Source organism: Euleptes europaea, chromosome 7 (assembly GCF_029931775.1).
Source record: "Euleptes europaea isolate rEulEur1 chromosome 7, rEulEur1.hap1, whole genome shotgun sequence".
Classification (NCBI taxonomy): Eukaryota; Metazoa; Chordata; class Lepidosauria; order Squamata; family Sphaerodactylidae; genus Euleptes; species Euleptes europaea.
Window position 1 is genome coordinate 63,443,293 of NC_079318.1, and position 27,965 is coordinate 63,471,257.

At 42.5% G+C, this 27,965-nt stretch overlaps 2 protein-coding genes across 2 annotated transcripts in view; one reads left to right on the forward strand and one right to left on the reverse strand.

The window, feature by feature from the left end:
• NINL (ninein like) overlaps positions 1–14,277 on the forward strand; it is a 40,239-nt gene extending 25,962 nt beyond the window's left edge. The window contains exons 17-23 of the mRNA XM_056852442.1: positions 557–661; positions 1,617–1,686; positions 2,681–2,965; positions 4,029–4,142; positions 4,925–5,137; positions 7,756–7,869; positions 14,086–14,277. Coding sequence (XP_056708420.1) covers positions 557–661; positions 1,617–1,686; positions 2,681–2,965; positions 4,029–4,142; positions 4,925–5,137; positions 7,756–7,869; positions 14,086–14,271 — 1,087 coding nt within the window. The 3' untranslated portion in view covers positions 14,272–14,277. The remainder of the gene's footprint in view (positions 1–556; positions 662–1,616; positions 1,687–2,680; positions 2,966–4,028; positions 4,143–4,924; positions 5,138–7,755; positions 7,870–14,085) is intronic.
• Positions 14,278–17,655: 3,378 nt separating this feature from the next.
• GINS1 (GINS complex subunit 1) lies at positions 17,656–27,960 on the reverse strand. The gene is made up of 7 exons (XM_056852441.1): positions 27,837–27,960; positions 24,482–24,546; positions 23,332–23,427; positions 22,572–22,662; positions 21,079–21,195; positions 20,608–20,682; positions 17,656–17,757 (listed from the first exon to the last, which is right to left on the reverse strand). The coding sequence occupies exons 1-7, from the start codon at positions 27,909–27,911 to the stop codon at positions 17,689–17,691; spliced, it is 588 nt and encodes a 195-aa protein (XP_056708419.1). The 5' UTR covers positions 27,912–27,960; the 3' UTR covers positions 17,656–17,688.
• Positions 27,961–27,965: the final 5 nt, after the last annotated feature.

The following is a 27,965-nucleotide window of genomic DNA, read 5'->3' on the forward strand; positions in this document are numbered from 1 at the left end:
TATATAAATATAATAAAAGCATTAAAAATTAAAAAAGGAAGATTGGCATAATGGACAAGGCACTGATGAGGATGATCAAATAGTGTTTGAGTTAAGGAGGGGATTTGATGAAGAGGTAATGGATTGGGGCCATAAAATTGGACCCCCTGACCAAATCTTTACCAAACTTGTAAGGAGAGTCACCAGCAGCTAGGCCGCAAATTTGGTGCCTCTGCCTAAAAAAAAACAGCCCCCCGAGACCCAGAAAGATTTCCCATAGACTAATGGAGAAGAAGGGAGGGGGATTTAAACTTTAAAGCGCTTGATGTGAATGTGCCGGAGCAGCTTTTCTTCCTTTTAAAAGGAGTTGTAGCCAGCGATCCAAAAACTATCCTGAAAAAAGCCCATTTTGGGGGGGCATTTGTTGGATCGGGATTTGCTGGCTATTGTTTAAAGGCACCATTTTTGGGGGGTTCAGCTTTGCCAAATGCACACCCCTATTGAGGATGGCTGAAAATATGCTAGCCTGATACTTCTATACCCTCTAACTCTTTCAATTTTCTGTTCTGCAATACAGAATTGAGCTCCACCGGGTGTTAGAAGACAACAGTCTGCTAAAGAATAAAGTGGGAAGACTTCAGCAACAAGTAGAGGATGCTGATGAGGCAAATAAAAAGCACCAGTAGGTTGGGAATCTGGTGTGATTTTGTTTTCCTGGAAGCTTGCAAAGGGAGTGCCTTCTGCTTAAGAGAAGGAATCTAGGACTAAAAGTCCCCCCCCCCAAAGCAACTAATGGAATAAAATGATCACATGAGATTAGACAGCGAATGCAAGGGTCAGAAATCTAATTCAGCAAAGTCTCAGAACATGGGTAGATCAGTGCAACAATTTTTTGTGTCTGTGCATGATGTTATGGCAGGATTCTCAGTTATGCATCAGTGGTGCACAGATACACCCATGCCACATGGGTGGGAAAATCCAAACTTTCCCATCCACATGGCAGCCATTCAGGTTTACTGCAATCTTTGTCATCAATTCTCAGCAAAACAGGTATGAGAAAGATTGTAGAAAACCTGGGGAAATCGCAGGAGGTGCATGAATGCATTATGATGCTTTGGGGGAGCAGGGAAAAGGCCTGCTTCCCAACAGCACTTAATATGGGGCAAATAACCCGTGTGGAAATGGTCTCTGTGAAACAAATGTTTCATAAACTTTAGTGGGACTTAGCGATGACTAAGTCTAGCTTGATTGATTGATTGGGGCTAATGGCTCTCGGATCCAATGCAGCTTTTCATCTAATCACCTTCGTGCAAAAGAGCATGTGGATTTATACCAACAACCTTTTGCTGTGTCAGCCAATACCTAATCTTGTTGGGTTCCTAGTTGTTTCTGTAGTGAGGTTGCTGAGCTCTGACTACTTTTGTGTCTTAAGGCATTCTGAAATCAAGACTTGCTCTTCCAGGTGAGAGTAGAATTTCTCTCGCAACCGTAATATCCCATGAAACAAAAGGAGTCTAAGGTTTAACACAACCACCTGTCTGGAGTTTATTATGATACAAAAGTATGTTTTAAAATAAAGTGGTCTTAGAATTCTTCCTATAAAAATGTAAAGCCTGTATGTTTTGTAACTTTCTCAGAAAACACATTGATGAACTGAAGATAGAAAAAGAGAAGGCCAGGAGTGAAATGGAAGAATTAAATCAATTGGTAAACATCTTAAATGTAACCAGAATACAATTAGGTCTTCCTTTCCCCCTTTTTCTTACATAGGGCCTAATGAGATGTTCTGTAGTGGGTAGGCCCGAGCCTGTGAATGCAGGTTGTGGGTGACCCCCTGGGAAGCCATTAGGGGCAGAATTCAGCTCTCTTCTCCTCCTCCTCCTCACACCAGCTGCTTTCCCCCATAATGCAGGAAATGTGCTTCAGGGATCCTGGAAAGGACGTGGGTAGGAAGAATTATAGGGGAAACTAGTAGGTAGGGGAAGATTAACCCTCTCTACCTAAGCTTTCGCTGGGGAGGGTGAGCTATACGTCTAATAAAATAAATAAATAGGCTGTTGTGTAGCTAATTGCAGATTTCTCACACTGCTTTGCAGTTAATCAGCACTGCACTACCTTTTCAGGCCTAGGTATATCAACGAATATTTAGTTCATTCTATAGTTAGCCAAACACACAGAAGTAGGTAAAGAGCTTTTCAAAAACAAGCTTCTGCAGTGCTGGCTGATAGCTTGGCTGTAAGTGGTCGATACTTTTGCAGTTAAAAGGAGGTCTCCAATACCAAAATCATGGTCTGCTGAGGCAGGTGTATTCCTGTATGTTAGTGTTTGTTTGGAGACTTCAAGGCATTTTTTGCAAACGTGCCTTTGGTATCTGCATTTGAACTTGCCATCCCAAAACTGGGTTGTTCTTAAAAGCGCCACTGATTTTAAAAAGTGAAGCAGATTCAACACTTCAAAAATATTTCCTGTCTAGAAATTTCCTTCCCTTCCTCTCTCTTCCAATGAGAATGCTCTCTATCTATGTGTCAGTGGGTTAAAATATGGGAAGGCGAGTGTAGGTGGGGGAAACCCTTGGAACACAGTGCTTTGGGGGTATGGACACCCTTGATCTGGCTAAGCTTTACTGTGTTGCCCTCTCCCATAAAATCATCTTCTGATGATAAATGCCACAGTTCTGAACATCTGCACTCTCTCACTTCAGAACAAGCAGTACAAAGAAGAGCTCTTCCAGTTAAGTGCCAGGACTGGTCAGCTGAGCCACAAACTCTCTGAACTAAGCATCAATAATAAGGCCGATCAGAACACAATCCATCTATTGAATCAGAGGTTTGCTGAGCTGGAGAGTGAAAAAGAGCACGAAGCTGCAGTTGCCAAGCAACTTCAAGAGGCCTCGGCTGAATTGGCCAAGGAGCATCTCCAGCAACAGTTGGCATGGCAGGGAGAGAAGGCCCTGCTGGAACAAGAGCTAAAGGTCTCTAGAGAAAAGGTAAGGTTGATCTAAAGAGGAAGCTTGCCACGTTAGGAATGGCACATCACTTCAGCACCATGATGTCCCACTGCAAAAAGATGGACTAGACACACATACAGCCAACTTTGGCTAACACTTTGGGTGCCATTTCTGATGCCCAGAATGTGGAGTAAGGGCTGTGCTGCCTTTCGTAACCATGAGAATGGCAAATCAGGCTCCTGTAATCTTAGACTGCCAAGAACTCTTTAATAATGTATTATTGTTAAACACATTATAGCAGATTAAGTGTTGCCAAGTTATTTACATTTAAACAAAGAGTGTTGAAAATACTGTATGTCTATAGTATGAGGTTTTTTCAGTGCTCCCCAAAATTTCTGTTTTTCCACTGGAAAACTGAGCTCCCTCTGATCATGCTATATATTTTGAAAATCTTGCCTTGAAAGAGAACATTTCATAGGAGTGTCTTTTCAGGTTCCCCCTAAATTTCTGATTTTTCTGTCAGGAAAATTGAAAAAAGGCCTGGGGAGAGGGGAGAAAAAGGACACCATTTTTCCCCCTGGGTCCTCACATCTCTCTCGCTTACTCACTCACACACAGGATGGGGGAGGAGATAATAAAATTGTTTCTTATGCCATTAAAGGTTATTTGAATAAAATTGTTTTCAGTAGCTACTTGCAAACAATCAGTTCTTGATTACTGCCATTGTATTTCCTTCTAGCCCTTTTTAATTCAGCACCTTATTAGATGGTCAGCTCTCTGGGCATTTCTTTTTTTCTGGGCTATGTGTCCTAGAATCCTGTTAAAGCTAACTTATTTTACGGCAGCAATAAAACGAGTGTTATGCAGTTTGGGCTGTCTCAAAGATTGTGCCTGTCAATATGATAGTTTAAGAGGACTGGAGGTTGCCAAATGAGCATTTGTTAAACTTCTTGTGTAACAGAATGTGGGCTTGATGTTAGGCATAATGGAGGGGAGAGGTGCAGCAATTGTAAAATTGTCACCAATGTGGCTTGATTTGGAGGACATAATACTGAAGGATATTGCTTCCTCTTCTTCCCCTCTTGCTACCCTTTTTCAAAAGGCCAGGCAATCTCAAGAACTGGAGGCTGAATTGGAGCGTTTGACCCAGGAATGTCGGATGCTGAGACTGACAAAGGCACAGCTGAGCGAGGAGTTGGAAGAATGCCGTGATCAGGTAGGGCAATACTGGGGGTGTGGAATCTGATGGGCCTGCAGCTCACTGTGACCACCTTGGCCTATTGCGAATTAGGACCTTGGCATTACTAAGAAATAGCAGCCTAGAAACAGATTAGGACAGCAAGAATGAGCTCAGGGCCTTCTTTCATAGCCAAAAGTGCCCAATCAAAACACCTTCAGGTACCTGAAGAAGTGAGCTGTGACTCACAAAAGCTCACACCTTGCCAGAAATGTTATTAGTCTTTAAGGTGCTACTGGATTCTTGCTCTTTTCTGCTGCTACAGACAGACTAACACAGCTACCCATTGGCGTGTGATATTTAATATTATGTCTGGTTACTGATGGGAAGAGGGCATGGGGGTGGGTAGCAGTGTGGGTGCCTGCAACTTTAAATAAGCAACAATGTGGAGCTGGAATGAATTCTTCAGAGGTGGTTTTGCACACTAATAGCACATACTGTCTACTAGGGGCTTCTGTTATTGCAAACCATACCCTGTCATTCAGTTAACTCCTTAACAAGCTAGTTGTGTTTTCTGTCAGCTTTGGCGTTCAGATTTGCTACAAGAATTGTTGTTGGGATGCACATAATCTTTATATTTAAGATACATTTCACAGTCATGAGCTGGAATATCTTAAACACCTGTGGGCACTTCCCCCAGCTACTTGCGAAGCTTTTTGTCATGTCTGCAGTATGCGGGGTGCTTCCCTTCCCCCAACTCCCTCTCACGAGCGGTTCTCTGCATGCTTCATTGTGGTGATGCTTTTTCTCTTACAATGCAGCTGTCAGAAGCCAACACAAGCTTAAGCCTGGCACAGACTCAGTATGTGCAGGAGCTGCAGACGTTAAGAAGCCAGGTGGAAAGGTCTGTGCCCAAAGCCTGCCATGCTGAGCTCCAAAACAGGCTGGCAGGAGAAAAGGAAACGGTGAGGCAGTTGCAGAGAGAGCTGAACTTCCAGGCACAGCAGATGAGACAGCAGTTAGCCACACATCAGGTAAGGAGGAGCTGTACCTGGTTTCTCCAAATCCTAGATGGGGTGTGGGGCAGCAGGGTAGTTGAGTGCCTGTGCTAGATGCGCCAGATTGGGTGTAGATGGTTCCATGAATGAGCTCCCAAGCCAGTGGTGTGTCCCCTCCCCGTTTTTCTTCTCTAAAAGGATTCAGATCTAGACTGCAGTGCAAGGGAGTGTGTGCGTGTGTGTTAAGTTAAGCAGATCTGTATGTATCTTATTTTGCATAAGTCTGTTAGTTATGGAGTGAGGCAAAAGCTCCTGCTTATCTTCCCCTGACCCTGAAATCCTGCTCAGCACACTCACTCCCCCACCACTGTGTCTGAACTTCCACAAGGCATTGCCAACATGCTTTCAAGCCTGTCCTCTTAATTACTGTAAGGTTGCTTTAGCCTTCCTATCCTCTCCCCTCTCAAAACAAGTTGACCAGGTACATTGCTGTTGAAATTGAACATCATTTTCAGGCACACAAAATGTTAAAATGTAAGTGCTGCCAAAATGGGATTCTTATAACAGAAGTGGACTACCGTATATACTCGCGTATAAGCCGAGTTTTTCAGCCCAAAAAAAGGGCTGAAAAAGCCGAACTCGGCTTATACGCGGGTCAATACGGTAGAGGGGGGAGGAGGGAGGAGGGAGGAGGAAGGGGGGAACTTACCTCCTTCACCGCCGCCGCCGGGCCCAGCCGCCTTCCTCTGGCCGGGAGGGGCCTTCCTGCGCAGGCAGGAGGCCCCCGCCGGCCGCGCCGCCGCTGGCCGACCCGAGTATATACGGTATTTGTAACAACTGAGTAAAGAAATCTTCATGCAGAATATTGATTTGTGTGGACAAGCCCAGCAAATGCCGAAATATACATGTCACTATTTGGTGTGTAATTATCATGGAAATAACTTGGGACAAAAGGCAAAGGCAGATACCATATATGCTGGATCCAAGATCCTTGGACTGAAAGGCAGGATGGAACAAATATATCCATTTTGCAGATTACATTTGGCTGCCCATTACTTGGCGAGATACAGAAATGACCATACGTAGCTTCGGAATTTGACATCCTTGATTAGTTGCTAACTGTCCCTCACACTGGGCAGTGCAAGGACTTGCCCTCCCCACTCTGCCCTGGCAAGCCAGTCTTATCCCCAGTAGGGAGAGGAACAGATTGGGTGGAAGGGCTTGCGTGCCTCTAGCCCTCTTAAGTGGTAGCGTGGCTCTCCCCCCATACACACACCGGTTGTCCATCCAGGACAGTTGGTGAAGAGGCTGCTGCCTGCCTGCAAGCCAAGTGGCTGTCACTGGGGAAGGGTTGGGTGCATATGCCCTGCCTGTGGTGCATTTGGCAGCAGTAGTTGCCTAGAGGTATGAGAAGCCCAAGTTAGTGGTGGTACTTGAAACCAGCTCTTGAAGTGTCTTACAGAGCAATGGCGGTTCATGATTGCATTTGTTAAATTATTGAAGTATAACTTACACCCCCCCCCAAAAAAAAGCTTCTAACTTTTGATGCTGATGAGAGTTCCTATATATGATTAAAAGATCCATATTTAACTAGTAATTAGAATGAAGATGCCACTCCTGGCACCTGGCCTCTTGATGTGGCGATCAGAGCACACCCTCAAACTTGCATGTAATTTAACATGCTTTACGTCTTTCTCCCTCCAAAAACAAGTTGAAGGGACAAAGTGTGTGTTTTGAAATGCATTCTGCTGAACCAAAAACAAACAAACAACCAGATTTGGAAGATTCTGGGACTTCTCAAAGTACACGCTAAATATTATTTATTATTTTTACATTATTCATAGTCCGCCTTTCTCACTTGGACAAGGCAGATTACACAGAGTGAGTCAATTCAATCAACTGGATGGAGTATTCAATAAACGGTACAATATGATTAGGGTTGTAGAATCGATTAGAAATCTAAGAACGGAACTGAAGCTTAAGCATAAGTCTTAATGTGTCATGTTAAATGTTACATGGTGGGATCTTAGTTTGTGTTGTAAGTAAACACAACACATTAAATTATACAAAAATTACATAGTAGAATCACTGGAGAAGACAATCATGATAGAAAACGTTGAGGGCAGCAGGAAAAGAGGAAGACCCAACAAGAGATGGATTGACTCAATAAAGGAAGCCACAGCCCTCAATTTGCAAGATCTGAGCAAGGCTGTCAAAGATAGGACATTTTGGAGGACATTGATTCATAGGGTCGCCATGAGTTGGAAGCGACTTGACGGCACTTAACCTAGTAAGCTAAACTCAATAGCATAGACCACAGTCCCTAATGACTTATCTAAGTAATTTTGGGAATTATTTAGTACAATGCAACTCTATTGCCGGCATAGATAAACTCCCTTAAATAATTCAGTTTTGCTTAGTTTGCGGAAAGCCAGGAAAGTGGAAGCCTGCCTTCTTAGGCAGAACATTCCATAAGTTGGGGGGCCACAACAAAGAAGGCACATGTATGGGCATGTGTATGAGCAGTTGTTGATTTTGCCCATTTGCAGGTTGGCACCTGCAGAAAACCTTACTCAGATGAACGAAGCTGTCGTGGCGGTGCATGGGGAAGTAGATATGATGTTCCTGGTGCTCTGGTTTTCTCCCCTTTGCAGGAAGACCATGCAAAATCCTGTAGATTAATGGAGGAAAATATGGAGGAGCTGGAGATGAACATGAAGAATGTGCAAATTATGCTTCAGGAAAAAGTGTCCCAACTCAAGGAGCAGGTTAGTGCAAGGGGTATGTGTGTTGCACACTGTAACATAATGCAGCCCTTTATACTGGTTACTTCACGGATATTTGCCAGCAGCCAGATCTAGTTCCGTCGGTCCAGCTGGGCACCCTGGGATTTCCCCAGGGTGTAATCTTGATACTAGCTTGCCAGGAACTAAGCATTGTACAAAGGGGTGACATCTCATTGCCCCTCATTCAGGTCTGGTGTAAACATGGCATTGGCGGAAGCAAAAGCCTTTTCTGTGGGACTTTGTAGTCACACAGCTTCTGGTTTAAACTAGGCGGATACTTGTGTAAAGCAGCTGTGCAGCTGGGTCTCATGGGGAAGTGCTTTTGTGTCTGCTGATGTCATGCTTGCATAATGCTTGCTTTAATTCTGGTAGCTGTTGCTAAATAGGCCTGGTAGCGACCAATTCCCGTTTAAACCACACTCTCCAGGTATTAAAGGGCTAAACCGATTATAATTTTAGGAGTAAAGCACTTGTTGTTTACATACAAAGGATGTACAGTGAAAATAAAATCTACTTTAGAGCAGATCTCAGATTAATATATTGATTTTGTCATGTCTGTGTTTAAACCAGTTAAGAAATTACAACCCTCTGCCTTTCCTTAATTCCCCATCCCCAGCCATCCATATTTTTTTATGCCAGTGTTGTATAACATTATATTTAGGGGTGGGTTGGGGTTTTTTTTTTTTTTTATATATAAATTTTATTGGGTTTTATGATAGAAATTTTCCATTGCATTAAACAACATCTATAACAATATCAAATTTCAATTCTAACCTAAAGTTGTTATAATTCCATATCATATAATAAAAAAGAGAAAAGAAAAAAGAAAAAAAAGAAATGGAAAATTTTTTGACTTCCCCTTCACCTCTATCTGCCTCTTAATAAAAAGTTCATCCCGTCATAGGTAATCTAATCTTAATAAAATATCAATACCATATATAAAAAACCATAATCTGTTAGTAAATATAATTATGCTTATTCAATATAAAAAAGATCAAAAATAATCCTCTGGATCAGATTAGAAAATATTCTTCCATTCTTCCCAATTTTAACTCATATTCACAATAATGCATCCACGCCCCCCATTCCCCCAAAAACCGAACGTCATTTTCTTCATTTAGAATAGCTGTGAGTTTTGCCATTTCTGCCAGTTCAAACATTTTAACAATCCAGTCTTTTTTCTCGGGAGTTTCTAGCCCTTTCCATTTCGCTGCATAAAGCAGTCTCGCAGCTGTTGTGGCATAAATCAAAAAAGTTCTTTGTGTTGCTGAGTCGTCTGGAATCATACTCAATAACATCATTTCTGGTGTTTTGGGTATATTCTTTTGTAGTATTAATCTCAATTCATTATAGATCATGTCCCAGAAGTCTTTGGCTTTGTCACAGGTCCACCACATGTGATAAAAGGAACCAATTTCTTTGTTACATTTCCAACAAGTAGGGGACATCGTTTTATAAATCTTTGCAATTTTCTTAGGTGTTAGATACCATCTATACATCATTTTATAAATGTTTTCTCGCACTGACTGTGCTTTTATTCCTTTTAAATCTTTAGACCATAATCTTTCCCATTTATTTAAAACAATATCATGTCCCACATTTTGAGCCCAATCGATCATAGTTGGTTTAATCGTGTCCTGCTCACAGTATATTGTTAAAAGGAGATTATACATTTTAGAAATCAGCTTTGTATTATTGTCTAGTAGAATCCTTTGAAAAGGAGATTTTTCTTTAGAGAAACCTTTTTTAGCATCTTGTACAAAAACTGATTTGATTTGGTAATATTGAAGCCATTGTAAATCATCCTTAAGAAGTTGAAAGTCTTTTAGTGAGCATTTCTTTCCTTCCCAATTAATTAGATCTTGATAAGTAATAAATTTGTCTGGTCTAAGTGGGCGCAAAGTTAGCATTTCTTGGGGCGATATCCACATCGGTGTTTCTGGTTCCAAAATGTGTTTATATCTCATCCAGATACGAAGTAGAGAGGACCTGATTATATGATTACGAAATGTTGCTTGTAATTTAATTTTATCATACCACAAATAACCATGCCATCCACTTAAGTTATTATAACCTTCCAAGTCTAACAAACGTACATTTGACAAATTCATCCAGTCTTTTAGCCATACTAAAGCTACCGCTTCAGCATAGAGTTGAAAATTAGGCAGTGCTAAACCTCCTCTAGTTTTTAGATCCACCAAGTATTTATAAGCAGTCCTTGGTTTTTTTCCTTGCCAGATGAAGTTTGAAATGTCTTTCCTCCAAATTTCAAAATATTTAGTTTGTGATATTATTGGTAAATTTTGGAATAAGAAGAGCATCCTCGGTAAGACATTCATTTGGATCGTTGAGATACGTCCCATTAATGACAATTTTTTGTTTGACCATATAATCATATCAGTTTTAATCTTACCCCATAACTTGAGGTAATTGTTGGTTAACAGATCTTTATTCTTTGCAGTAATCCAAATTCCCAGGTATTTAACTTTGTTAGCTTTCTCCCAGCCAGTATATGATATAAATTCCTGTTGTTGTATTTCCGATAAATTTTTTAATATTATCTTTGTTTTTTCTTGATTCACTTTAAAGCCTGATACTTTTCCAAAATCATCCAAAGTCTCCTGAAGTATATTCATTGACTGTGTTGGGTTTTCCAAAATTAGCAGTAGGTCATCCGCGAATGCTCTCAACTTAAATTCATGTTTTTTAATTCTTAGCCCGCGGATGTCCTCCATACTTCTTAGTTTCACACATAGCGGTTCCAACACCAACAAAAATAAAAGTGGAGACAAGGGACATCCCTGTCTAGTCCCTTTCGTGATTTGGCAGTTATCTGACATTGATTCATTAACCAAAATTTTAGCTTGTTGGGAGGTATAAATAGCCGATATACCTTTCTGAAAACGATCTCCAAAGTTCAATTTATCCAAAATCCGTTTCAAGAAGTTCCAAGAGACCATATCAAAGGCTTTTTCTGCATCCAAAAATACAAAAGCCGCAGTTTGTTGAATATTCTGGTCATAATATTCCAGTGAATCTAGTAAAATTCTTACATTGTCTTTTATTTGCCTTCCTGGTATAAAACCTGCTTGGTCCTCATGTATAAGATCCTTAATGAATTGCTTTATCCTACATGCCAAAACCGAAGCAAAAATTTTGTAATCCACATTTAAGAGCGATATAGGTCTGTAATTAGATGTTTTTTCTGGATCTCTTCCTTCTTTGGGTATCAGTGATATAAATGCGTGTGACCAAGTCTCCGGGGATGTTCCCTCGTCCAAAATTGCATTGTAAAGTGGACCAAAAAATCCAACTAAATTGTCACTAAATGTTCTATAAAATAGTGCAGTAATTCCATCTGGTCCAGGTGTTTTATCCGTTTTTTGTCTCAGTATTGCTTCTTGTATTTCTTCCCTTGTTACTGGAGCTTCAATACATTCTCTCTGGGTCATTGACAAAGCTTTCATCTGTATTGAGTTTAGAAATTTATCTATTTTCTGTTTTGGAGTATTTTCTTTCTGGTATAACTTAGAGTAAAATGAAACAAATTCTTTCTGAATTTCTGAAGTTGAATAAACTGGTCCTTTAGCAGTTTGGATTTTTGTTATGATCTTCTTTTGAAATGAGTCCTTCAGTTGTGTTGCTAAAAATTTTCCTGGTTTATTTGCATATTCAAAATACTTTTGTTTAGCAAGTTTCAGATTTTTATTCATTTCCTCCATTATTACCAAATTTAATTGGTGTTTAGATGCAGAAATCTGTATTTGAATTTCTCTTCTCTCCTCTTCCTGTGTTACCGTTACCAATTTCTGCTCCAAATTTTGTAAATTCCAAAGTATGTTGTTTGTAAATTGCAATTGAGTCTTCTTCCAGGCCGAGTGTTTCTGTATCATAAAACCTCTCAGAACAGCTTTGAATGCGTCCCAAACTGTATTTAAAGAAGTTTCCCCATTAAGGTTAATTTCAAAAAAGTCTTTCATTAAAACCTGTAATTCCTTTTGTATCTTGTTGTCTTTTAAAAGTTTATCGTTCATTCGCCATCTAAATGCTTGTTTATTGTTCCAATCAAAGGTAACAGGATTGTGATCAGAAAAAGTTCTAGGTAAAATATGAATTTTACGTAGTTGCGTGAAAATTGATTTACTGGCCCATATCATATCGATTCTGGAGTGTGAATCATGTCTTGCTGAATAAAAGGTGTATTCTTTAGCTGTTGTATTCATTGTTCTCCAAATGTCTTGTAATTCTAATTCTGAAGCCATGGCAAAGAAAGTTTTAGGCAAGCATCCATCATTGATATCTTTTGCTTTTGATTTTTTGTCCAGAGATGGGAGAATAATTCCATTGAAGTCGCCCATCAATAAAATTTGGTCTTTTGCGTACTGGGCTATCAGGTCGTGTAATTTTTCATAGAAGGATTTTTTCCCTTCATTGGGTGCATAGATTCCAACCACTATTGTCCTTTGTCCCAATATTTTAGTTCTGATAATTACAATTCTTCCTTCATTGTCTTTATATACTAGTTCTGGACAGAGACTGGGGTGGGCATAGATTACCACTCCCTTTGTTTTAGTTTTAGCAGAAGCAATAAATGCTTGTCCAAGCACCTGTTTCTCCAAGTATTTTTTATGCTTTGAAGCTATATGGGTTTCTTGTAGGCAAATTAGGGAGTATTTATATTTCTGTAGATATTTGAAGATTCTGGCCCTTTTAGTTTTCTCATTCAGTCCATTTACATTCCAAGAAATTGCTTTTGCCATAATGTAGTGTTTTTTAGAAAAATAAAAAGTCTATAGTTTGGTACCACCTTCTGCACCCTGTACCTCTTCTTCTTCCTCTTCTTCTTCCTCCTTCTCTCCAGGTAATTCTTTAAGGTCCATTTTATATTTTCTCAGAAATTTCCCCACATCTGCTTGGGATAGAATTGTCGTTTTCACTTCCTTATAGGTGAAAGCCAAACCTTGTGGCATAATCCAACGGTATTTGATACCATTAGCTTTCAGTATAGACACAAAGTCTTTGTAGTTATTCCTCTGTGAAAGTAGATGCCTTGGAATATCCTTCAGTAGTATAAGAGAGGAATCTCCTGCTGACACTGGATTTTCATAATGAATCTTCATAATCTTATCTTTAACTCTGGTGTCATAGAACACTATCATCAAATCTCTTGGCTTAGATCTTCTCATTCTAGCAGGTAGTGGTATCCTGTATATTCTATTAATGGCTTGTTTTAATTCTTGTTCATCTATCTGAAATAAGTAGGCCAAATTTGGTATTGCAGATTCTTTATTGTCTCCCATCATATCTGGAAAATTGCGTATACGAAGATTGGTCTCTCTCACTCTCATCTCCATCATTGCCATTTGATTTTTTGCCGCCATCTGATCCGCTTGTATTGTTTCAATCTGTTTTTCTTGGCTTGTTAATTTTTTCTTTGTGTCCTTGTGCTCATCCATCACTTTCTTAATTGATACATCCATCGCTTGCATATCTGTCTTCATAACAGTCATTTGAGTTTTTACTTCTTTCAAGTCTCCAGTGACCACATCCAACTTCTGATTAATAGCTTGGGATGCTTGTCCAAGATTTGTCATCATAGAAGTCAAGGGTTCTGGTTTTTGTAATGCCTTCCCAAATTCAAGTTTATGTTAAAGCAGCATTAGACTCCTTTTCCTGTCCCCTTCTGGTTCTGATCAGGGGGAGAAACCATGCGTCTATGATCCATGTAGGAGGATCTGCTGCTTAATAATCCTTACCGGATAAATCACCACGGGGCTAATACTAGCTTAAAGATGAGTTTTGAGTAATTCATATTAATAAACTTAACGTATTTTATATAGTCAACCTGGGAAAAGGAGTAGCAGCTCTCTTTTTCCCCATATCCTATAACTGCAATTGTGGGTGCTATTGTGCTTGACTGAGAGAGAGAAGGTACTGTAGAGAATGGTGGGAAGGGGAGGTGGTTCTGTATTTTTAAAGTAGAGACTGGTAGATTATTCTATGCAGCATAGTGTGCCATGAGCAGAAAACACCAAGCACCAGAAGACCATGCTCTCTGCAAGCAGAAGTCTAGTGTATCATTTATTCAAGTCATTTGCAAAATTATTACCTTTCTAATGAAAGAGTGCCATTATGAGACTGTTCCAAGATCTGTGACTCAGTTGTAATTAATGGAGATCTTTTCCTTGTACCTTCCAGCTTGAAAAAAATGCTAAGTCTAATTTGTTGCTGAAAGACCTCTATGTAGAAAATGCCCAGCTGATGAAAGCTTTACAGGTTTTGGAGCAGAGGCAGAAGAGCACAGAAAAGAAGAACTTCATCCTGGAGGAAAAAATCTCATCCCTGAACAAAATAATTAGAGAAATCACTCTGGCATCACAATGAATGAAGGATTCTGCTGTTCTGTTTATTTGAACTGGAAAGGGCAATCAACAGAAGAGACAATTTTTATGTATTTCAAACATTGGCAAAATGAATTATGTTGCAGTCATTCAGAGGTCTCAAAGACCATGCCATGCGGGTAATCTCACTTTCTCCTAGAGCTAGATCTGGGATGCCCCATACCAGAAGGCACAGCAACTAACAGAAGAAAACTACTCTCAGGGAGACATTGAAAGTTGGAGATGCTGTCCAAACAGCATTGGTGGCAATAAAGTGCACATTTCCCCCATTTTTTCCAATGGAAAAACTAAAGCTTTTAGTGCCTTTTGGATCAGGTCCCAGAAGCAGACTTTTTTGGCCCCGATTCTGTCTCAGGACTGGATATTTATTGTGATGGCAACATTTTTTGCCTCTCCTCCTTCCTCACTTGTCTGTACACTGGCTTGTATTATGTACAGTTTTCTATGAGTATATAATCACCCCTTTAATCACATCCTATATTGTTTGGGAAGATATGCTATAAAATGGAAAGAACCTGCTGTACTTGTTCTTTTTTTGGATAAAGACTGACATTTTTAAATTAAATTCTATTTATACTGCTTACTTGCTGGATTTCATTACTGTGTGAATGGCTGGATTGGACATCTATTTATTTTTATGGTGATTGCCAAAATTTAACTCCAATACTTAATGCAGGGGAACATGGCCAGGATAAAACACTGCATTTTAAAAAAGGCAAAAGTTTACCACACCTTCCTTTTATGTCCAACTGATAAAGATGATCTCTGGTAGAAAAAAATGCAGGAAAACCTTTTGCTCTTAAAGTATGTATCCCCTGCTCCCAACCAAAATAATGTACTGATCTTAATATATAGAAGGGATTTAGAGGAGACCGAGCCCCGTGGCGCAGAGTGTTAAGCTGCAGTACTGCAGTCAAAAGCTCTGCTCACGACCTGAGTTCGATCCCAATGGAAGTTGGTTTCAGGTAGCCGGCTCAAGGTTGACTCAGCCTTCCATCCTTCCGAGGTCGGTGAAATGAGTACCCAGCTTGCTGAGGGTAAAGGGAAGATGACTGGGGAAGGCACTGGCAAACCACCCCGCAAACAAAGTCTGCCTTGGAAACGTCGGGATGTGACGTCACCCCATGGGTCAGGAATGACCTGGTGCTTGCACAGGGGACCTTTACCTTTTACCTTAGAGGAGACCAGCTGGCTTGATTGTAGGCTTGACCTTGTACTAGCGATACCTGAGTCCTGTTTGCATAGCTTTTTATACTCTCCATGTTCTTGAGGGCAAAATCTTGTTGCACAATCTAATCCCCCCACTAGATGGACAGGTGCTCACTAATTTAGGGTTATTCTGATGTGAACATTGCATTTTCACCCTTTGAAGTTTGCACTCAAGTTTGGAAATATTTCCATTTGTTGTATTGAATTTGAGGGCCATTGCTGATCACTGCTTTACAGGATAGATGTCGTTACTGCAGACAAAAATGTGTTTGCAGTGCATCTCAAATTCAACCCTCTTAATCAATTTTGTAAAGCATTAGCCTCAACCTTTGAATAGGACCCGTACTTCTACTGTAGAATCTCACGCATGCATCCCATTACCCAATCCTGTCACTTTATATCTAGCTACCTGGATGGGCTCATAGAGAAAAAGCACGAAGGGACATGACTGCAATTCAGGCTGCATGAGAATATACCAAACAATATACCTAACAAACATATTGGCCAAGAGCTCTGGGGTAAAAGGTGGTATATTTAGCCTTTCTGTTGCTTCAGCAATAATATATTCTATAAACCACCAGCTGTGGACTCCATGTTATAGGTCACTTACACAGACAGTTTACTCTGTCTTATTTAGTACCTTGCCTCTCTGCTACTGGTGACCAAAACCAGATTACATTGCTCTTTCCCCACATTTTATCCTTAAAACGACCCTGTGAGTTAGGCCAGTCACATACAGTCAGCTTGACCTAAGGTCACCCAGTAAGAGTCCATGGCAAAGTGGATAATTACATTTGGTTCTCCCAGATCTTTGTTCTCCCAAATCAACAGCTATACAACCCTGGTGCTGGTTTATAGATAAATAGTGTGTGTATGTTTGTTGAGGGAGGGTTGATATGGCTTAAAGCTGGGGGCAAGGGAGAGCTGATCCTTCACTCCCTGCACCATTTTTAGATGGAATTCTTCCCCCTTACCCAGTGCTGTTAGGCACAGAAAGAGAAAAAAAGCAAGCACAGAAAGAGAAAAAAAGGAAGTATTTTGTAAACACTCTGAGCCACCAGGTATTCCAGAAAAGGTGACTGCTGTGTTAAGCGGCACTCCCAAGCTGCGAAGCTGGCTTTTCAAGGAGAGTATAAACCCATCCAAGACAGGAGAGATCTCGAGTCCTTGGTCTGCCTTTTTCCTACACTGACTCTCTCCTAAGGGAGAAAAAAACCCTCAGTGAGTAAAGTTAGGGGCTGTAAAAGTACAGGGGAATCTTATTTTCCTATGGCCCCTGCCCCAGAACCTTGCAACTTAAGCTTTCCAGATGGGAAATAACCTCATCTTGCATTCATTCACACCTCAGTATTCCTACAGAATAAAATCAGTGAAATGAGTTTAATGCCAGAGGGCATAAAAGCACTGATACATGCGTTAATGGGTTTCACATCCTCCCCCTCCACTTGAACTTGGTCTTAATTATTTTTAGTGATGAGAAAAATAGCCATCTTAGCAGCACCTGGGACTCATGTATTACAGGTATTAACTCACTTAGCACAACACTTAAATGGTCTCTATTTTTCATTATCAGATTGGAATTTTATATAAATACATTTCACCTTGTTATATGTGCATTTCATGGCCTCTTGACCCTGATGTTTTTCTTTGTAATACATTAAATGACAGCATAGAGAGAACCACTCATTGCATCTGAAGAAGTGCTCTACTCTGGAATAAAATTTTGTTAGTCTTTAAGGTGCCAAAAGACTCCCATTTATTTAAGCATTGTAACAGTTATAAGGATTACAAAGGTCATCTACATAACATCACATATACAATAGGATTACCAATGAAACACTGTAATTTCATATTAGCATAAGATCATGTTTAGCATTTGTTCACAATGTTCTTCTGTCTTTCTGTTATTTTTGTACAGAAGTATATAAAATTTACCCAGAAGGAACCATGTAAAGTTACAAACATAAAGGAATCCGCTTTTTCCAGAAAAGCAATATAAGATTAGCCACATTCTCTCATTTTCCCCATCACAAAGTATTAGATGTGCCATTTTCACAACTATAACTTGAATTCCTTGGTCTCGAAGGCACTGTGACATGGTAGCCTGCTTGCACCAATTTAAAACCTATTACAATTAAGTTTATGGCTACCTCTCCGAACAGTCCTCCTGTAGATCTCAATGAGGGTTACATTACGACAGGACATGTTCCAAAATTCCTTGCCTGATTAATTGCTCACATTTCCACCGGGGTAAAAAATGCTGAGGGAAGAGAAAAAAAGAGTAATCATTTTTAAATCTGATACAAATATTAGTTTGTTTAGTCCACAGACAGTCTAATGCAAACTGAATTCAACAGTATGACAACCTAAAATGATTTCACATCTCAAACCTTCAGTCTAGTTCAGAAGTAATAATTCTGTAGTGGGGAAAAGTTGGTATAAAATGGACGTGGAAAGATAAAATAAAAAATAGCTTCCTGTCGACTGATCTTTCCTGTAACATATTTATGTTGAATGTTGACAATATTCTTCACAGATACTCATGTGATAGAAAACATTGCCAGTTCTCCACTCTTCCATTAAGAATTTTGGCTGCAAAATTTGACCATTGTTATAATAAAAGCAACTAAGAGCAATCTGCAGTCTAAAATACATGTTTACTCTAAAGTAAGGCCCACTGAATTTAATGGGATGCACTCTGAGCCTGTGAATGCCTACAAAAGACTGTAATAATTTAACTTCACATGTAATCAGGGTGACCAGATGTGGAAGGAGGAGGTACAGGGCTCCTAATTATTATTGTGGAGAAGGGAGAGTTCGGATACATACCGTATTTTTCGCTCCATAAGACGCACTTTTTTCCTCCTCAAAAGTGAGGGGAAATGTCAGTGCGTCTTATGGAGCGAATGCAGCGGTAGCGGGGTGCCGAGCTGGGTCGCCGGGCCGGCTGGGATGCCGCCAGCCAGCTGGGGGGGTGGGAGGCCCCTCCCAGCCCCCAGCGCAGCGGTAGCGGGGCGCCGAGCCGGGACGCCGGGGCCGGCTGGAATGCCGCCAGCCAGCTGGGGGGGGTGGGAGGCCCCTCCCAGCCCCCCAGCGCAGCGGTAGAGGGGCACGGAGCCGGGACGCCAGGGCCGGCATCAGGAGGCCCCTCCCAGCCGTGCAGCAGCAGCGGGGTGCAGAGCCGGGCAGCCCAGGGAGCCGGCTTGAATGCCGCCAGCCAGCTCCAAGCCGCCCAGTGCAGCGGCAGCGGGGCACCGAGCAGGGCAGCCCTGGGAGCCGGCTCAGCTGCTGCCAGCCAGCTGGGGGGTGGGAGGCCCCTCCCAGCCGCCCAGCGCAGCGGCAGCGGGGCGCGGAGTCAGGCAGCCCCGGGAGCCGGCTTAAATGGCGCCAGACAGCTGGGGAGGTGGGAGGGGCCTCCCACCCCCCCAGCTGGCTGGCAGCACCAGAGTTGGCTCCCGGGGCTGCCCGGCTCTGCGCCCCGCTGCCACTACGCTGGGTGGCTGGGAGCCCCGGGAGCCGGCTTGAATGCAGCCAGCCAGCTGGGGTGGGTGGGAAGCCCCTCCCAGCCGCCCAGCGCAGCGGCAGAGGGGCGCAGAGCCGGGCAGCCCCGGGAGCCGGCTTGAACGCAGCCAGCCAGCTGGGGTGGGTGGGAGGCCCCTCCCAGCCGCCCAGCGCAGCGGCAGCGGGGCGCGGAGTCAGGCAGCCCCGGGAGCCGGCTTGAACGGCGTCCCCATCTGGTTGGCAGCAGCCGAGCCGGCTCCCAGGGCTGCCCGGCTCTGCGCCCCGCTGCCGCTGCGCTGGGAGGCTGGGAGGCCCCTCCCACCTCCCCAGCTGGCTGGCGCCATTTAAGCCGGCTCCCGGGGCTGCCCGACTCCGCGACCCGCTGCCTCTGCCAGCCAGCTGGGGTGGGTTGGAGGCCCCTCCCAGCCGCACAGCGGCAGCTGGGCGCAGAGCCGGGCAGCCCCGGGAGCCGGCTCGGCTGCTGCCAGCCAGATGGGGACGCCGTTCAAGCCGGCTCCCGGGGCTGCCTGACTCCGCGCCCCGCTGCCGCTGCGCTGGGCGACTGGGAGGGGCCTCCCACCCACCCCAGCTGGCTGGCTGCGTTCAAGCCGGCTCCCGGGGCTCCCAGCCACCCAGCGTAGTGGCAGCGTGGCACAGAGCCAGGCAGCCCCGGGAGCCGGCTTGGACACCTCTGTGCTGCCATCCCAGGCAGCGAGGAGTTTAAAGACCCCCCCGCCCGGCTTCCAGGGACTGGAAGCCAGGCGGGGGGATCTTTAAACTCCTCTGTGCTGCCTGGGATGGCAGCGCAGAGGAGTTTAAAGACCCCCCCGCCCGGCTTCCAGGGAGTCCCTGGAAGCCCGGCGGGGGGGTCTTTAAACTCCTCTGAGCTGCCTGGGATAGCAGCGCAGAGCACTTTCAAGACCCCCCCGCCGGGCTTCCAGGGAGTCCCTGGAAGCTGGGCGGGGGGATCTTTAAACTCCTCTGTGCTGCCTGGGATGGCAGTGCAGAGGAGTTTAAAGACCCCCCCGCCGGGCTTCCAGGGAGTCTCTAGAAGCCGGGCGGGGGTGGGGGAGGTCTTGGAAAGTGCTCTGCGCGGCCCTGCCCACCTCCCAGCTGGCCGTCGGCGTGGGGAACGCGGGCTCGCGCCATCCCGGCGCACCCTCCATAAGACAAGTTTTAGAGGAGGAAAACAAGATTTTTTCTTGTTTTCCTCCTCTAAAAACTAGGTGCGTCTTATGGAGCGGTGCGTCCTATGGAGCGAAAAATACGGTATTTTTCACACGGGGAGAGAAAAGTGACATTGTCAGAATGCTTTCTTCTACAAAGCTATTAAGTAGTACATAAGCTCTGGTCCTCTCACGTATGGCTAACTGATGTAATAATTCTTGAACTCTACCTGTACAGCCTGTTTGTGGATACAGCCCCTATCAAAAAATAGCTTCCTCTTTTTAGTACTCTGACTAGATCCAAAGCTATGGTGGGGTTCCTTCCAAACAAAAGGCACTAAGGTGAGTCCACTTTAGGTTGTAAGCATAAATGGAAGCAGTTATTTATCAACAGGCTAGCATGACTGGTGCCTTCAATCTCTTTGCTGTCTTGTCATAAATACCTGGCTATTCTTCTTCAACAGAATCGTTGTGCCATCATCAATCTCAAATTCTCCATAGTCTTTTAAACACCGAACCTTAGAAAGGAGGAATGGGTATCACACCATCAGCCAGTCAGAGCTCAAATGATGTCAACGTAAGACTGAGTGAGAAAATCAGCAGTTACCTATGCCATCTTATTAATCCTTTGAATCTGAGACAAGGGTTTTTCTTTCTTTAAATATAAAATGATTTATAATTCCTTAGTATTTTAACAATTCAAGAATCTACATATGAATTTAGCTTTTAGTTATCTCTCATAATCTGAATTCTGATAATAAAATACATCAATCCTGCAGAGTTAAACAATCTTATTTAAGCATAGACAAACCTTTTATTTAAGTATAGACAAACCTACAACTAGCCATAACTCCAGTTAAACCTGAACCCACTGTAGAGGAATTAAGCACTGCATAATTCTCAGAGTTACTTACTTCAATATACAGGCTTTTGGGGGGTTTAATATCCTGCGTAAGGTCCAGTCCTCCTCCTCTTCCTAATGATCTCATATAGGTAGCCAAAGACTTCTTATACTGGTTGAACCATTCCATCTGGAGACACAAAATGCCTCTCTAATTAATCTTGTGTTTAAATACTATTCAGAATGTCAAGCAAAAATTACGCTAAAGCCAAAGACAACAAAAAAACGATAAATCATGGGGTTAAACTTGAATTCTCAAAAAGGTACCCACACCACACAGAGATGATGTTAACTGTATCATGCTTGCAGCACATGCGGAGATAGCATACCACTGGAAAGCAGTTAACCCCCCAAGCATAGATCAATGGTTCCAAAGGGTTTGGAATGGAGCATTAATTCTTAATAGAAGAATGTGTGTACTAACAGCCCATTCCTGAGCCTAAAGGTGAAAGTCCTTTGGAGGCTAGGAAGGGGCTGCACTGACATTCAGGTCCCCTGAGCTGGCGCCCATGCCACTTACACCGTCCAGGGTGGCCCGGATGCCGGTTGGGAGGCCCAGACGCCATCCTCCCAGCACTGCCATGGCAGTGCTGTTCAGGGACTCTGGCACAGCCTCGTGCTGGCATCCAGATGGCGCACAGAAGTGTGCCGTCTTCCCAGGGGTGTTCCCGGGGTGTTCCAGCACAGGGCCAGGGGAGGAGCCACCTTTAGGCGCCCTCCAAAGCCCTTTTGACCTGGGAACGCTCACTTTCTATTTTCCCGAGATACGCCATCTTTTTAGGTGGCGTATCCCCGTGCAACCCTATGGAGCGGTTGCACTAGTTTTTTCGGGAAGGGGAAGGTTTTGGCCTCAGTGGTGGGTGCAAAACCTTCCTTGGAGGCAATGCGACTGCGCTGCCTCCAGTCACCGGCACAGCCTTTCCTCTCAGGAATGGGCTGCCCGTGAGGCTGTCCAAAAGACTGGTCGTACCAGACACATCACCAAATGGTATTCCCTCATGTCTTGGCAAACAATTGCTAAAAATACAGCCCCGCCCCCATTTTGTGTGTCATTTGGAAAGACATCACAATTTGAAATTTTATGTTAGCTCTAAGTCTAAAGATCTGTCTGTGCTCTAAAGCAAATAATTTGTGAACATCGAATACTTTTCTGGCTGCTGGTTTTTCATTATCATAACGGTTAAAAGGGATTCCCTTAAACATGTAGTTGTATATGTGTAACAGAAATCTTCAGTACATACATACTCTTCACCTCATTGATTTCTAGATTACTGGCTTCTCTGCAGGGTATGTAATCAAATAAAGACAAGACTTCACATTATTTGATATCACTTTCCAAGCATTAACACATGCTGAAATAACTTGTAAACTACTGAGTAAACATGAATCATTAACCACCACATATACAGTCAGGAAGGTAGCCTCCTAAATTCTGAGGTGCAGCTGTAGTCTCCTGCAGTAGTGTTCCCTTATCCTCTGAAACTATTATACAACAAATTGGCTTACTTCTTCAGCTGACATATGAAATCGGACAGCATTTGGTAAGACACTCCCATATTCCCACCTAAGTGCTCGGATGCGAAGTAAGCGGTCATACCTGAGAAAACAAAGATGGTAACATAATAAATGTATTCATAGTCCAAAACAGAGTCAGTTTAACCCCTTAATACTTACTGAGGGAAAATCAGAAATTTACTATAACTTGAAAACTTATTTTTTAGTGGATTCTGTGAAGAGAAAAACTATTTTTGGGGTGTTGGGAGACCTCACAACCCAGCTGCTGCACAGCAGGCTGTCAGTACAGCTGCTGCCACTGGTTGAAGAACTTGAAATGATCCCTGACTTGGAAATATGGTGCTCCTCCTTGCCCAGGGCTATTTCAACTGCTCCCTCCAGCTGCTGGGCTATGTGGTCTTCTGATCCCAGAGAGGTCTGGGTTTGTTGGGGTTGAGGGGATGTCACGGCTTCTTGCAGCAGACAGTACATCTTCCAGCAGAGTGGCCAATTAAGCCTCTACTGTTTAGTGTGTCTGTTCACCTCGATGATCACCAATGAAACTCAGGGAAACTTAGATAAGCAGGTAAAACCCATTTTTTAAAACAAATTACACCAGTTGTTTACTTGGTATGATTTAACAAGTCGCTCTAACACTCACAGCTGTTGTGCAAGTCCAACCACCCAGAAAAATCACTTTGAAATACATTAGCCCCAGAACTGGAGGATCCAAGTCTCATTTTCCTTGTGACAGAAACAATTAAAAACTTACAGGTATGCAACTATACACCGTCGATTTCTGAGTAGAGAACAATGGCGAAGTTTGATTGTTGGAATCAACTCGCTGTGTCCTGACTTAGCTTCATTTCTAGTAATAATGGAAGGACATGTTGTATTAACATACACTTTAATTGCATGAAACTTTACAAGCATACACCAGGTTGGAGCCAAATCAATGAACCAAAAGAGTCCAAGGAAGTAGATCTCCCTTGCCTTCCCCTTTCCTCAGCAACGTCCTGAGCCATCCTTAAAGTCAGCACAGAGGATCAGTGGTTACTGTGTACTGTGAGACAGAGGGCTGCAGCGCAGAAGAACATCCAGCAAATTCAGCCTTCCCCACACACACATGGTTGCGGGACCGTCTGCTCCATTCACAGAGCTTTGATGGGGAAAGAGACAGGCATGAGATACAGAGCTAATTATGTAATTAGCAATATTACCATTAGTACCTGAAGCAGACTCCCTTGTAAAGCAGAATACAAAAGCACTGGAATAAGGGACAAGCAATTGGGCACTTGACAATTATTTTATCAAAATGCTTCAAAATTTATTTAATAAATTATCTACATTTAAAATTAACAGACCTTCCATTTTGTGCTCACTTTCTTGCTTACCTCAGTTTATGGCAATACAATTTCCCCAAAATAAATCTTTATATTTGTCAAAATTACTAGTTTTAGTAAAAGCCATTCTAAAAGCTTAACTAGCCACTGGTCCTTTTAATTCTGGAATTTAATTTGATTACCCTTTGCATTTTACTAAAAAGTATATGAAGAAGTGAGCTGTGGCTCACGAAAGCTCATACCCTACCAGAAAATATTTTTGTTAGTCTTTAAGGTGCTACTGGACTCTTGCCCTTTTTGACTATATAAAACATATATAAAACATAAATGAATTTCGTGTTTAGACTTGGGTCCCATCCCCAAGATATCTCATTATGTATATGCAAAAATTCCAAAATATTCCAAAATATGGATCCGAAATACGAACCACTTCTGGTCCCAAGCAGTCCAGTTAAGGGATACTCAACCTGTACTAGAAAATACCCTGGTTTTTCTGTTAGCTATAAACAAGACAGTTCTTTTATAACAGAATAAATGTACCTTTATATGTAACTTTTGCATTTGATTTTCATTACTTACACATCAGCCTGGTTCTGTTCGTATAAAGCTTTCATCTCCTCAAGTACTTGCCTGATCCCGTCTTCCTGCAACAAAAGACAAGTACCAATTTCATCAAACCTTTTGAACTATTCTCATGCCAAATTCAAGGGGAAAACTTCAACAAACAAGAGACACAATTTTTTTCCCATAAAAATTGAAATAGTCATCTAAGGTTTAAAAGGAATCTCTACGTATGATCTGATCCAGTGAAGGAAACCCAGTGTATAAGCAGCCAGGGTATCACTATGGGTGTAAATGGGATGCATATTTAAGTGCGTTATCTTTACCACATTGATGGTTATCCCCACCTCTACCTTAAGACAAAAGAAGAACTAGAACAGAGTTCAAGGCAGATAATCAACTCTATCATTTCCTACTTGCACGGTCAGACCTTAAAAGAGCATGGGCGTTTGCGTGGTGATTTGGGCCAATCGCACACACTCAGTCTAATCTACCTCATACATTTGTTGTGAGGATAAAATGGAGGAGAGACTGATGTAAGCTTTTTTAAATCCCCATGGGGAGAAAGGCAAGGTATAAATCAAATAAATAAAAAGAGTAGGAAGCTGTCAAAAATATCCTGTCTTCCTCTCCATTTTCTTAATTCATTCAGTTGGCAGCTAATACATGTTGGCACAGATTTCAAAATTGTAAATATATTTCAATAAACTTATCTCCACAACCCTATGCTATTTCTAGTTTCAGATAGGAGATTGAGTAAACAAAATATGTGATGTCATCAAATTATGGTTTACTGATAACCATGTTTACAAGGGTCAAATGAATACAGAAATTTGCCTAACTAAAACAAAGTTTATAGCCCCTCTGGCTATTACTTTTATGCATTTTAAAATGTTGTGAGCTAATATCTCTTTTTGAAACAAACTGCAGGAAACAACGACAGTGCTGTGTAAAATACGTATTTGTGTCCATTGGACAAACGGGTTTTTGGAAACAGGGTAGATGGCTCAGCTGTGCATATGAACGTATATATCCAAAATCATGAAAGTGTTAACAGATATAAAAACAAGTAAAGATAATGTCCAAAATCAGATGTAAATTTAACAGATAAAATGCAAAGTACATACTAGACAGCAGCAAAATGTGCAGTCCGCTGCACTACGACAATAAGAAATGGAGTCAAGAAATTTAAGCAGCATCAATCCTTGCCTTTTTTGCAGCAAATATTTATTGTTGCTATAATCGATTTTGAGTTCAGTGGTGCCTACTCTAGGAACAGAGATCCTCCATGGGTGCCATGGTGCCCCCAGGACCATTCCTGGCACCCACCAAGTGCTTTTAGAAAGTGGGCAGGGCCACATGGGGCTTTTGCCCAACAGGGATTGTGATTGGCCAATTGGCAGGATATCTGACTGGCTGTGCAGATTTTTAAAAACATTGCTTTGGCAACAGCAGCCACCACACCATGAATCTTCACTGCATTACGGAAAGCAAGCTCACAATGATTAGCCAAGTTAAACTGTCTATAGCAGTAGAAAAGAGCAAAAGTCCAGTAGCACCTTAAAGACTAACAAAATTTCTGGCAAGGTAGCAGCTTTTGTGAGTCAGAGTATCTGAAGAAGTGAGCTGTGACTTATGAAAGCCCATACCCTACCAGAAATTTTGTTAGTCTTTAAGGTGCCACTGCTCTTTTCTACTGAAAGGAAGCTGTGTATATGCAAGAAAAGATTACTCTGTTCTCTAAAGAAGAAAGTGTGGGTCCAGCGAGCAACATACCTCAGGTAAAACTCCCATGCATAAATGACCTGAGGAACGGGAAGACCCAAGGTTTGTGAAGGCTGGCAGCGAGGTCATCTCTAATGGAGGGAAAACTCCAAGGAACAACTGAGACAGACTGGGGACGAATGTGAGTGAAAGTACCCATGCATAAACGACCACTGTTTGCTATAACTGGTCATTTAAAGTAAACTCAGAAAACACTGGCAGTGTAAAGTATGTTTAAGACTGTTACAAGCTGAAAATTGGCTCTGTGTTTCAGTATCATTTATTCTATATTGTGTTGCATCATGAGTGAGCACTTTTTAGAAAAAAAACAAATAGCTAACTTTTATTAGATTTTAAATCCCTGGAATCCATGTCAGTGGGCACCTCACTGGGGGTCCCGGCTCTAAACCCTTCAACCTTGATACTCCCCTTCTTTACTCTGGGAAGGGGACCTTGCTGAAGAGAAACAAAAGTCTGACCTGCCCAGCGCAGAGGAATCTTGTGTGCTTCCCGAAGAAGGTGGAATATAAATGCGATACAGCAAATACACTAATGTCGCCAGTGGGGTGAATGACTATCTTCATGTACCTAATTCACAGTGGGTAGCCGTGTTAGTCTGTCTGCAGTAGTAGAAAAGGACAAGAGTCCAGTAGCACCTTAAAGACTAACAAAAAATATTTTCTGGTAGGGTATGAGCTTTCGTGGGCCACAGCTCACTTCTTCAGATACAGCTAGAATGTGAATCCATCTGTCTTTAAGTAGAGGAGAGTGAATTCAGACAAGCATTAGTATGTAAATGTTAACAGTATGTAAATGTGAACAGCAGGCGTGATGGGATTAGGTGTGGTATGCAGAAGAGTCTGTGATGTCCAGGGGAGAGATGGGTGTGGAGAAATCAGCACATGTTCACATTTCAACCTTCCAGGACATTCTGTTGCAGAATATTGTCGAAGGCTTTCACGGTCAGAGTTCATTGGTTCTCGTAGGTTATCCGGGCTGTGTAACCGTGGTCTTGGTATTTTCTTTCCTGACGTTTCGCCAGCAGCTGTGGCCGGCATCTTCAGAGGAGTAACACTGAAGGACAGTGTCTCTGATTTCTGTTGCAGATTTAAGAGTAGCAGTTCTCTTACAAAGGAATTTCAAAGGGAGATTGGAAAGAGAAACTGCTGAATTACAGTTGATATTCAAACTAAAGTCAATGCATTTACCTGGGCTGAATAAAGACCTTGCATTCATGGCTCATTACCAATGCTGATTTCTCCACACCCATCTCTGCCCTGGACATCACAGACTCTTCTGCATACCACACCTAATCCCATCACGCCTGCTGTTCACATTTACATCCTGTTAACATTTACATACTAATGCTTGTCTGAATTCACTCTCCTCTACTTAAAGACAGATGGATTCATATTCTAGCTGTATCTGAAGAAGTGAGCTGTGGCTCACGAAAGCTCCTACCCTACCAGAAAATATTTTTGTTAGTCTTTAAGGTGCTACTGGACTCTTGCCCTTTTCATGTACCTAATAAGCTTCCACTCAGGCCAGCTTGGCCAAAGAGTGAGGTTAGAAGAGCTGAGGAAAAGGGGTTGCGCCGTCAAAGGCTTACATTGAAGGCAGGGAGCTGCCCGTCGCTAGCGCGGTGGAGTTCCCGGATGAGCTCGATCGCTTTCTCGCAGAACATGATAGCGACCCAAACGGCGACACCTTCGGACTCGGCTCAACCCAGACCCACCTC

What these genes read in the sequence shown, in the direction of transcription:
- GINS1 (XM_056852441.1), bottom strand. Translation starts at nt 27,911, where the DNA reads ATGTTCTGCGAGAAAGCGATCGAGCTCATCCGGGAACTCCACCGCGCT. An exon ending in TTCATATGTCAGCTGAAGAA is followed by an intron (nt 21,196 to 22,571) that starts GTAAGCCAATTT and finishes TTGTGTCTCCAG; the next exon opens with ATGGAATGGTTCAACCAGTA. An exon ending in CCAAAAGCCTGTATATTGAA is followed by an intron (nt 20,683 to 21,078) that starts GTAAGTAACTCT and finishes CTCCTTTCTAAG; the next exon opens with GTTCGGTGTTTAAAAGACTA.